At 62.3% G+C, this 12,253-nt stretch overlaps 1 protein-coding gene across 1 annotated transcript; it reads left to right on the top strand.

The window, feature by feature from the left end:
* The first annotated feature begins 32 nt into the window (after positions 1–32).
* Positions 33–8,177, top strand: SLC22A6 (solute carrier family 22 member 6). The gene is made up of 10 exons (XM_050914785.1): positions 33–261; positions 325–395; positions 507–610; positions 1,438–1,592; positions 2,671–2,839; positions 3,021–3,144; positions 3,876–3,985; positions 5,440–5,654; positions 6,795–6,903; positions 7,970–8,177. Exons 1-10 carry the CDS (start codon positions 33–35, stop codon positions 8,175–8,177), a joined length of 1,494 nt encoding a protein of 497 aa, XP_050770742.1.
* Positions 8,178–12,253: the final 4,076 nt, after the last annotated feature.

The raw sequence follows: 12,253 nt of genomic DNA, 5'->3' as shown, positions 1-12,253 counted from the left end.
CCTACGTCGCCGCCCTGGCCGTTCCGTTACTCATGTTGGCCAGCCACAACCTGCTCCAGAACTTCACCGCCGGCGTCCCCGACCACCACTGCCGACCCCGGCCCCCGGCCAACGGCAGCACCGGGGCTATCCCGCTCCTCGTCTCCATCCCTTCCGACGGCCACCGCCGTCCCCAGCGCTGCCGTCGTTACGTGGAACCCCAGTGGCACCTCTTGGAGGTCAACGGTACGGTCAACGGCACGGTCAACGGCATGGTCAACGGTACGGTCAACGGCATGGTCAACGGCACGGTCAATGGCATGGTCAACGGCACGGCCGACAGAGCGGCCACCGAGCCTTGCCGGGATGGCTGGATCTACCACGACGGCGTCTTCGCTCACACCATCGTTAGCGAGGTGAGGGGTGCCCCGCAGCCCCGCCCTGCCCCACCCCGCCCCACCCCGCCCCGCCCTGCCCCGCCCCGGCGGCGGCCGGGTGTTGACCCCGGTGTCCTCTCCCGGTGGCAGTGGGACCTGGTGTGCGAGTCCAAGACGTTGAGGCAGGTTGCCCAATCCATCTACATGGCCGGGATCCTCCTGGGATCCGGACTCTTCGGGATCCTCTCCGACAAGTGCGTGGCCATCCCAGAGCTGTACTGGGATGAACTGGGGAGTTCTGGGAGTGGGGAGAGGGGAGGGGGTACGGGTATGCTCAGGGATGTCCTCCCCTCCCTCTGGCCCCTGCTGTCCCAGTCTCCCCAGTGCCCCTCAGGTGGATCTGTCCCAGTACAGCTTGTCCCACTGTCCCCACAGCCCCCCAAGTCACTCATCCCAGTATTCCCAGTGCCCATATTCCCCATCCCAGTGTTCCAAACGCCTTATGTCCCCATCCCAGTGCCCCATGTCCCTGTCCAGAAATCCCAGCACCTCATATCCCCCCATCCCAGTGCCCCATGTCCCCCATCCCAGCACCCCCAGCACCCCATGTCCCCCATCCCAGCACCCCCAGTGCCTCGTGCCCCTATCCCAGTGCCCCATATCAGCATCCCAGTGCCCCCAGCGCCCCATGTCCCCCATCCCAGTGCCCCCGGTGCCCCATGTCCCCCATCCCAGCACCCCCAGCACCCCATGTTCCCCATCCCAGTGCCCCCAGTGCCCCATGTCCCCCAACCCAGTGCCCCCAGCGCCCCATGTCCCCCATCCCAGCGCCCCCAGCACCCCATGTCCCCCGTCCCAGCACCCCCAGTGCCTCGTGCCCCTATCCCAGTGCCCCATATCAGCATCCCAGTGCCCCCAGCACCCCATGTTCCCCAACCCAGTGCCCCCAGCGCCCCATGTCCCCCAACCCAGCGCCCCCAGCGCCCCATGTCCCCCATCCCAGCACCCCCCGTCCCCCGTCCCAGCACCCCCAGCACCCCCCGTCCCCCGTCCCAGTGCTCCCAGTGCCGTGTCCCAGCAGGTTCGGGCGGCGGGCGCTGCTGAGCTGGTGCTACCTGCAGCTGGGGGTGACGGGGGCCGGGACGGCGGCCGCCCCCACCTTCGGCCTCTACGTCCTCGGCCGCTTCCTGGCCGGCCTGGCCATGGCCGGCGTCTCCCTCAACTCCGCCTCCCTCTGTGAGCTGCGGGCCCCACCGCCCCTGCCCCACGGCACGGACCCACGCCCCTGCCCCACGGCAGGGACCCCAGGCTCCAGCCCCACCACCACGGACTCATAGGAGGGATCCACACCCCTGCCCCACGGGAGGGACCCCAGCTCCTGCCCCATGGGAGGGACCCCAGGCTCCAGCCCCACCACCATGGACCCACAGGAGGGACCCACACCCCTGCCCCACGGGAGGGAACCCAGGCTCCAGCCCCACCGCCCCTGCTCCACGGGAGGGACCCCAGCTCCTGCCCCACTGCCCCTGCCCCACGGGAGGGACCCTGGGCTCCAGCCCCACAGGAGGGACCCACCGCCCCTGCCCCACGGGAGGGACCCACGCCCCTGCCCCACCACCCCTGCCCCACGGGAGGGACCCCGGGCTCCAGCCCCACCACCATGGACTCATGGGAGGGACCCACGCTCCAGCCCCATGGGAGGGACCCCAGCTCCTGCCCCACGGGAGGGACCCTGGGCTCCAGCCCCACCACCCCTGCCCCACAGGAGGGACCCTGGGCTCCAGCCCCACAGGAGGGACCCACCGCCCCTGCCCCACGGGAGGGACCCACGCTCCAGCCCCATGGGAGGGACCCCAGGCTCCAGCCCCACCACCAGTGACCCACGGGAGGGACCCCAGCTCCAGCCCCACCACCCCTGCCCCACGGGAGGGACCCACGCTCCAGCCCCATGGGAGGGACCCCAGGCTCCAGCCCCACCACCAGTGACCCACGGGAGGGACCCCAGCTCCAGCCCCACCACCCCTGCCCCACGGGAGGGACCCACACCCCAGCCCCACCACCAGTGACCCACAGGAGGGACCCCAGGCTCCAGCCCCACCACCATGGACCCACGGGAGGGACCCCGGGCTCCAGCCCCACCACCCCTGCCCCACGGCAAGCACCCACGCTCCAACCCCACCACCCTTGCCCCACGGGAGGGACCCACGCTCCAGCCCCACCACCCCTGCCCCACGGGAGGGACCCCAATATCCCGGTTCGGCCCCATCCCGTGGGACAGACCCCCACCATCCCCTGCGCCGACGGTTGCCCGCAGGCATGGAGTGGATCCCGACGGAGGCGCGGGCCGTGGTGGGCACCATCAACGGCTACTGCTACACCCTGGGGCAGTTCGTGCTGGCGGCCGTGGCCTTCGGCCTCCCTCGCTGGCGCTGGCTCCAGCTCGTCGTCTCCCTCCCCTTCTTCCTCTTCTTCCTCTACTCCTGGTACGGGCGCCAGGTTGGGGGGGGGGGGGGGAGAGGTGGATGTTGGGGTGTCTGGGTTCCTTAGGGGTGCTGGGTCCTCAATGGGTGGTGGGAGGTGTAGGGTGGGAGCAGGGATCCCCCCCCCTGGATGTCGGGGTGCCCCCCCCTCCCCGGTAACCCCCCTTTCCCCGGCCCCGCCAAGGCTCTTCGTGGAGTCGGCCCGCTGGCAGGTGATTTCGGGGAGACCCGACCTGGCCCTCGAGGGGCTCCGCAAAGTCGCCCGCGTCAACGGGAGGAAGGAGGAGGGAGACAAACTCAGCGAGGAGGTGGGGGGGGGGGGGGGGGGGGGGGGGGTCCCGGGATCTCCTGGAGCCCCCCCCCGCCCCCCGCCGATCCCCCACATCCCCCCCCAAATCCCCTTGATCTACCCCCCCAGTCTCCCCTAGATCCCGCCCCCAGCTCCCTTCTATCCTCCCCCACATCCCCACACCCCCCCCCCCCCCCCCCGATCTCGCTAGATCCCCCAAATCCTTCCAGACCCCCCTCATTCTCCCTTGGATCCCCCCCATTTCCTCTCTCCTCAGCCTAGATCCCCCCAGGCTCCCTCTATCCCTCGTAGATAATTCTGACCCCCCCCCTTAGATCCCTCCCAGATCCCTCCGGATCACCTGGATCCCCCCACATTCCCTGTGTCCTCCTTAGATATGTCTCCAACACTCCCCCCATCCCTCCAGATCACCTGGATCCCTCCCAGATCCCTCCGATCCCACCTAGATCCCTCCAACCCCCCCCCCCCCCATCACTTGGATCCCCCCCAGATCACTTGGATCCCCCCCAAGACCCCCTGGATCCCTCCCAGATCCCTCCGATCCCACCTAGATCCCTCTGACCCCCCCCGATCACTTGGATCCCCCCCAAGACCCCTTGGATCCCCCCCAGATCCCTCCGATCCCACCTAGACCCCTCCAATCCCGCCCCCCGACCCCCCCGATCCCCCCCCCGACCCCCTGGATCCCCCCGGATCCCCCTGGATCCCCCCAGATCCCGCTCCCTGCAGGCGCTGCGGGCGCTGGTGCGCCGGGAGCCGCCGCTGCCGGGGGGTTCCCTGGCCACGCTGCTCCGCACCCCCGGCATGAGGAGGGTCTCCTGCGGCGTCTCCTTCGTCTGGCAAGTGGGGCCACTTTGGGGTCAAAACCCACCTTTTGGGGGCAAAAAACACCTTTTTGGGGTCAAAATCCACCTTTTTGGGGCCAAAAAACACCTTTTGGGGCAAAACTCACCTTTTTGGGGCCAAAAAACACCTTTTGGGGGGCAAAACCCACCTTTTGGGGTCAAAATCCACCTTTTGGGGTCAAACTCCACCTTTTGGGGGCAAAAAACACCTTTTGGGGCAAAAACCACCTTTTTGGGGCAAAAAAACACCTTTTTGGGGCCAAAAACCACCTTTTTGGGGCAAAAAAACCACCTTTTGGGGCCAAAAACCATCTTTTTGGGGCCAAAAAACACCTTTGGGGGCAAAACCCACCTTTTTGGGGCAAAAAACACCTTTTGGGGCAAAAAACACCTTTTGGGGCGAAAACCACCTTTTGGGGCGAAAACCACCTTTTGGGGGGTCAAACTCCAGCTTTTTGGGGCCAGAAAACACCTTTTGGGGCAAAACCCCACCTTTGGGGGGGGTCAAACTCCACCTTTTTGGGGCGAAAACCCACCTTTTGGGGCGAAAACCCACCTTTTGGGGCAAAACCCACCTTTTTGGGGACAAACTCCACCTTTTGGGGCCCAAAAACCACCTTTTGGGGCCAAAAAAAACCTTTTGGGGGTCAAACTCCACCTTTTTGGGGCCAAAACCCACCTTTTGGGGCAAAACCCACCTTTTTGGGGACAAACTCCACCTTTTTGGGGCCAAACCGCACCTTTTGGGGGTCAAAATCCACCTTTTTAGGGCCAAAACCCACCTTTTGGGGGTCAAACTCCACCTTCTTGGGGCCAAACTCCACCTTTTGGGGGTCAAAACCCACCATTTGGGGCCAAAATGCACCTTTTGGGGGTCAAAATCAACCTTTTTGGGGACAAAACCCACCTTTTGGGGGTGAAAACCCACCTTTTGGGGGCCAAACTCCACCTTTTTGGGGCACAAACCCACCTTTTGGGGGTCAAAACCCCCTTTTGGGGGTCAAACCCCACCTTTTGGGGACCAAAAAATACCTTTTGGGGCAAAAAAAACCCTTTTTGGGGTCAAAACCCACCTTTTTGGGGTCAAAAACCCCTTTTGGGGATCAAACCCCACCTTTTGGGGATCAAACCCCACCTTTTGGGGGTCAAACTCCACCTTTTTGGGGACAAAACCCGCCTTTTGGGGGTCAAACTCCACCTTTTTGGGGACAAATCCACTTTTTGGGGGGCCAAACCCACCTTTTTGGGGCACAAACCCACCTTTTGGTGTCAAACTCCACCTTTTTGGGGCCAAAAAAACACCTTTTGGGGCAAAAAAACCCCTTTTTGAGGTCAAAACCCCTTTTTGGGGTCAACCCCCACCTTTTTGGGGCCAACCCCCCCCTTTTGGGTCCCCGTCCGGCCGCGCCTGGCGGGTTTTGTGTTGAAGCGTTGGGTTTCGGGGGCAGGTTCTCCACCAGCTTCGCCTATTATGGGCTGGCGATGGATCTGCAGGGCTTCGGGGTGGACGTCTACCTGAGCCAGCTGGTCTTCGGGGCTGTGGACATCCCGGCCAAGCTGGCCTCGGTGCTGGCCATCAGCTGCGTGGGGCGGCGGGTGGCCCAGGGCGGCTCCTTGGCGCTCGCCGGCATCTGCATCCTCGCCAACATCGGCGTGCCGACGGGTGGGCGCCGGGATGGACGGAGGGGTGGAGGACAACGGGCTGGAGGACAATGGGATGGAGGACAATGGGATGGAGGGATGGAGGACAATGGGATGGAGAGCTGGAGGACAATGGGATGGAGGGATGGTGGGAGGGATGGAGAGATGGAGGGATGGAGGACAATGGGATGGAGGACAACGGGATGGAGGGATGGAGTACGGAGAGCTGGAGGACAATGGGATGGAGGACAATGGGATGGAGGGATGGAGGACAACGGGATGGAGGGATGGAGTACGGAGAGCTGGAGGACAATGGGATGGAGGGATGGAGGACAATGGCATGGAGGACAATGGGATGGAAGGATGGAGGACAACGGAATGGAGGGATGGAGTACGGAGAGCTGGAGGACAATGGGATGGAGGGATGGAGGACAATGGCATGGAGGGATGGTGGGAGGGATGGAGAGATGGAGGGATGGAGGACAATGGGATGGAGGGATGGAGTACAACGGGATGGAGGGATGGTGGGAGGGGTGGAGAGATGGAGGGATGGAGGACAATGGGATGGAGGGATGGAGTACGGAGAGCTGAAGGACAATGGGATGGAGCACAACGGGATGGAGGGATGGAGGACAATGGGATGGAGGACAATGGGATAGAGGGATGGTGGGAGGGATGGAGAGATGGAGGACAATGGGATGGAGGACAATGGGATGGAAGACAATGGGATGGAGGGATGGAGGACGATGGGATGGAGGGATGGAGTATGGAGAGCTGGAGGACAATGGGGTGGAGGACAGAGGGATGGAAGGATGGAGGAAGAAGAGGTAGAAGGGTAGAGAGAGAAGTTGGAGGGACAGAGGCTGGAAAGACGGAGGGATGGAGGTTGGAGGATGATGGGATGGAGCTTGGAGGATGATGGGATGGAGGGACAGAAGGTGGCGGGATGGGTGGGGGTTGGAGGGGTGGAGGTTGGAGGACAGAGACAGCGGGGTGGGGGGACGTTGGGGGTGCCCGGGGGGGATCGAGGTTGAAGGATGGAGGGATGAAGGGTGATTGGAGGGACGTGGGACCTTCGGGGGTGGAGGCAGAGGTTGGAGGGGAGGAGGACCGCTGGCGGGTCACCGAGGAGCCGCGCGAGACCTCCCGTCGCCGCCCCCAGAGCTGCAGATGCTGCGCATGGCCTTCGCGGTGATCGGGAAGGGTTCCTTGGCCGCCTCCTTCAACTGCGCCTACATCTTCACCGGAGAGCTCTTCCCCACCGTCATCAGGTGGGTGGTTGTCACCCGTCCAGGGGCTGCCGGCACCTCGGCCCTCCCTCCGTCCGTCCGTCTGTCCCTCCAGCCACTCATCCATCTGCCAAGCCGCCTACCAAGTCATCCTCCACCCATCAACCCAACCACTCATCTGTTGGCCCATCCGTTGACCAGCCCACCCACCCACCCACCCACCAACAGTCCAACCGCTCACCCATCCATGCAACAATCATTCCAAGCCACCCATCCATCCCTCAAACCATCCATCCAACCGCCTTTCCACCCATCCCTCCACCATCAACCCCTCCATCCATCCAACCACCTCTTCATCCATCCCCCGTCAAGTCTGTCCGTCCGTCCATCCATCCATCCATCCATCCCTCAACTTCTCCGTCCATCCATCCATCCATCCATCCACCGACCCCTCCATCCCTCAACTTCTCCATCCATCCAACCACCTCTCCATCCATCCCTCATCGACCTCCCCAACCCTCAACCCCTCCCTCCCTCCATCCATCATCAACCCCTTCCTCAACTTCTCCATCCATCCAACCACCTCTCCCTCCAACCCTCAACCCCTCCAACCCCCTTCTCCATCCATCCATCCACCGACCCACCATCAACCCCTCCATCCCTCAACTTCTCCATCCATCCATCCATCCATCCATCCATCCATCCATCCACCTCTCCATCCGTCCCTCATCAACCCCTCCAACCCTCAACTTCTCCATCCATCCAACCCCCTCTCCACCCATCCCTCATCATCCTCCCCAACCCTCAACCCCTCCCTCCCTCAACTTCTCCATCCATCCATCCATCCATCCATCCATCCATCCATCCATCCATCCATCCCTCAACTTCTCCGTCCATCCAACCCCTTCTCCATCCAACCCTCAACTTCTCCATCCATCCATCCATCCATCCATCCATCCATCCATCCATCCATCCATCCATCCCTCAACTTCTCCATCCATCCGTCCGTCCGTCCGTCCGTCCATCTGTCCCTCCCTCCCTTCCTCAACTTCTCCATCCACCCAACCCCCTTCTCCACCCATCCACCCCCTCCCTCTCCCCGGCACAGGCAGACGGGGATGGGCCTGGGGGGCACCATGGCCCGCGTGGGCGGCATGGTGGCCCCGTTGGTACGCATGGCGGCCGACGTGACCCCGGTCCTGCCCCTCGTCATCTACGGGGCCGCCCCCATCATCTCGGCCATCGCCACCTGCTTCCTGCCCGAGACCCGCAACGTGCCCCTGCCCGAGACCGTCAAGGACGTCGAGAGACGGTGAGGAGCCCCCCAGTGCGGCGGCCTTGGCCGCCCCCAGGGACCCCGGCCCCACCAGGTCCCCTTCTTCGCCCCCGTCCTTCGGCGGTGGACGCAACGGGGCGGGGAAATCCCCGCATCGGGGCGAGATTTCTTTCTTGGAGGAAGCCGGAAGGTTTTGGGGCGAGAGGGGTTGAGGGGTTTGGGGTGGGGAGAGACGAAGGTTTTGGGGTGAGAAGGGATGAAGGTTTTGGGGAGAAAGGTTGAAGGTTTTGGGGAGAAAGGTTGAAGGTTTTGGGGGAGAAAGGTTGAAGGTTTTGGGGTGAGAAGGGATGAAGGTTTTGGGGAGAAACGTTGAAGGTTTGGGGTGAGAAGGGATGAAGGTTTTGGGGTGAGAAGGGATGAAGGTTTTGGGGAGAAACGTTGAAGGTTTGGGGTGAGAAGGGACGAAGGTTTTGGGGTGAGAAGGGATGAGGGTTTTGAGGAGAAAGGTTGAAGGTTTTGGGGTGAGAAGGGACAAAGGTTTTAGGGAGAAGGGATGAAGGTTTTGGGGAGAAAGGATGAAGGTTTGGGGGGAGAAGGGACAAAGGTTTTGGGGTGAGAAGCGATGAAGGTTTTGGGGAGAAAGGTCGAAGGTTTGGGGTGAGAAGGGATGAAGGTTTTGGGGTGAGAAGGGACGAAGGTTTTGGGGAGAAAGGTTGAAGGTTTTGGGGAGAAAGGTTGAAGTTTTGGGGTGAGAAGGGATGAAGGTTTTGGGGTGAGAAGGGACGAAGGTTTTGGGGAGAAAGGTCGAAGGTTTGGGGTGAGAAGGGACGAAGGTTTTGGGGAGAAAGGTCGAAGGTTTGGGGTGAGAAGGGACGAGGGTTTTGGGGAGAAAGTTGAAGTTTTGGGGTGAGAAGGGACAAAGGTTTTGGGGAGAAAGGTTGAAGTTTGGGTTGAGAAGGGACGAAGGTTTTGGGGTGAGAAGGGACGAAGGTTTGGGGAGAAAGGTTGAAGGTTTTGGGGTGAGAAGGGACGAAGGTTTTGGGGGTGAAAAAGGATGAAGGTTTGGGGTGAGAAGGGACGAAGGTTTTGGGGAGAAAGGTTGAAGTTTTGGGGTGAGAAGGGACGAAGGTTTTGGGGTGAAAGGCTGAAGGTTTGGGGTTTCTCTTCGCCCGGCGCGGCCGCAGAGCGGGTCACCTCAAGGAGGAGGAGGAGGTCACCGTCCCCCTGAGCTCCACCGGGAGCAAGGACGGCGTCTGAGGGGGAGAGGACGGGCAGCGGGGACAGCGGCTCCCGACGGGCCGGGCCGGGGGGGGGGGGACACAGGACCCCCGGGGGGACACGTCCCCCATCCCCCACCCCCCCCCGCCCCCCCCCCCGTCGACATCCCCCCCCCCGGACGCTATTTATTTCACCCCAATAAAACCTCATCGCAACCTCGGTGTTTGATATCAAAACCCTGACCCCCCCGGGGAACCCAGGCATCTGGGGACCCCCACCCTGACCCCCCCCGGGGACCCCAGGCGTGCAGGGACCCCCACCCTGACCCCCCCCGGGGACCCCAGGCATCCAGGGACCCCCACCCTAACCCCCCTGGGGAACCCAGGTGTCCGGGGACCCCCACCCTAACCCCCCAGGGAGTCCAGGCATTTGGGGACCCCCACCCTAACCCCCCTGGGGAACCCAGGCGTCCGGGGACCCCCACCCTGACCCCCCCAGGGAGTCCAGGCATTTGGGGACCCCCACCCTGACCCCCCTGGGGAACCCAGGCGTCCGGGGACCCCCACCCTGACCCCCCCAGGGAGTCCAGGCATTTGGGGACCCCCACCCTGACCCCCCCAGGGAGCCCAGGCGTCCAGGGACACCCACCCTAACCCTTCGTGGAACCCAGGCATCTGGGGACCCCCACCCTAACCCCCCTGGGGACCCCAGGTGTGCAGGGACCCCCACCCTAACCCTGTGGGGAACCCAGGAGTCCGGGGACCCCCACCCTAACTCCCCAGGGACCCCAGGCATTTGGGGACCCCCACCCTAACCCTGTGGGGACCCCAGGTGTCCAGGGACCCCCACCCTAACCCCTCGGGGACCCCAGGCATTTGGGGACCCCCACCCTGACCCCCCTGGGGAGCCCAGGTGTCCGGGGACCCCCACCCTAACCCCCCTGGGGAGCCCAGGCATCCAGGGACCCCCACCCTAACCCCTCGGGGACCCCAGGCATTTGGGGACCCCCACCCTAACCCCCCGGGACCCCAGGCATTTGGGGACCCCCACCCTGACCCCCCCCAGGGAACCCAGGTGTTTGGGGACCCCCACCCTAACCCCCCGGGACCCCAGGCATCTGGGGACCCCCACCCTGACCCCCCGGGACCCCAGGCATTTGGGGACCCCCACCCTGACCCCCCGGGGACCCCAGGTGTTTGGGGACCCCCCCCCAGCCCCCCCGAGGCGGCCAGCGAGGGCCCCGGGTCTCGAGCTCCGGCCTTTGCCCCAATTCCGGTGATTGAGCCGGAAAATAAATCTGCCAAGGGATTAACTCGCACGGCAAGGGTGGCAAAAGCCCCGAACGGGGCAGATTTCACCCCAAAAACCAGGGCGGCACAACCCCAACCTCGGCCCTCACAGAAGCCGCATCCCAGCACCTAAATTGGATTTATTTACCCCAAAAAACAGGGCGGCACAACCCCAGTATCGGCCCTCAGAGAAACCACATCCCAGCACCTAAATACCCGTTTTTTACCCCCAAAAAAAGGGTGACACAACCCCAGTATCGGCCCTCACAGAAGCTGCACCCCAGCACCTAAATACCCAGTTTTTACCCCAAAAAAGCAGGCAACACAACCCCAATATCGGCCCTCAGAGAAACCACACCCCAGCACCTAAATACCCGCTTTTTTACCCCAAAAAAGCGGGCGGCACAACCCCAGTATCGGCCCTCACAGAAGCCACATCCCAGCACCTAAATACCTGTTTTTTACCCCAAAAATACAGGGTGACACAACCCCAACATCAGCCCTCAGAGAAACCACATCCCAGCACCTAAATAGCCATTTTTTACCCCAAAAAAACAGGGCGGCACAACCCCAGTATCGGCCCTCACAGAAGCCGCATCCCAGCACCTAAATACCCATTTTTTACCCCAAAAAAGCAGGCGGCACGACCTCAGAGAAGCCGCACCCCAGCACCTAAATACCTGGTTTTCACCCCAAACCCAGGCACCCCCCAACACACCGGTTGCCCCCAAAACCCCCCATTTTTGCCCCAAAACCCCCTCACTTCCACACCGCTACGTTTTTAGCCATTTTTATTACGAAAACAAGCCATTTTGGTGTCACTTTTTTTTTTTTTTTTTTCCGGATAAGACACAACCGTGAAGCTTTGCCAAGGGGAAATTGGGGTAAAACCCACCCGTTTAGGGACATTTCGTCGTCCCGCCCCCATCAGGGCGCGAAAACGGGGGGGAAACCCCACCCATTTTTCACCAAAACGCCTTCATTTCCACCCGAATCGCGCTCAAGGAGGGGGAGGAGAGAAACCACCGGGCTGAAGCCGCTGCGTCACCCAGATCTGGGGTTAGTTGGGGGTTTTTTGGTGTGGTTTTTTAGGGATTTTGGTCAATTTTGAGCCGTTTTGGTTAATTTGGGGCTATTTCGGTTATTTGGGGGGCTATTTCGGTCATTTTTGGGGCTCTTTTGGTCATTTTGGGGGCTCTTTTGGTCATTTTGGGGGCTCTTTCGGTCATTTTGGGGGCTCTTTCGGTCATTTTTGAGGCTATTTCGGTCATTTTGGGGGCTATTTTTCTGCTCGCGGGGCCGGTTTGGAGGCTGCCGTGCCGCCGTCCCGGTTGGCTCCTCTCTTTTGGGGGGTTCTGGGAGGTGAAATTGGGGGTGCAGTGGCAGGGAGGGGGGGTTCGGAGGTAGGTTTTTAAAGTTGATTTTTTAGAAAAAACAGGCACATTCAGTCAACGGGACCCTTTGGGGGGGGGGAGCGGGGGCAGACGGAGATATCGGGGTATCCCCGGCGAGCCCCAAAACAGCGGCGTCTCCCGCCTCTCCCCGTCAGCGGCGTTTTGGGGGCGAAAGCGGCTTTTCCCCCCCCACACACCCCCAAAAATAAATCCCC

This window comes from Gymnogyps californianus, unplaced genomic scaffold (genome assembly GCF_018139145.2).
Source record: "Gymnogyps californianus isolate 813 unplaced genomic scaffold, ASM1813914v2 HiC_scaffold_82, whole genome shotgun sequence".
Lineage (NCBI taxonomy): Eukaryota > Metazoa > Chordata > Aves > Accipitriformes > Cathartidae > Gymnogyps > Gymnogyps californianus.
This window is presented reverse-complemented; position numbering and strand designations above follow the sequence as displayed.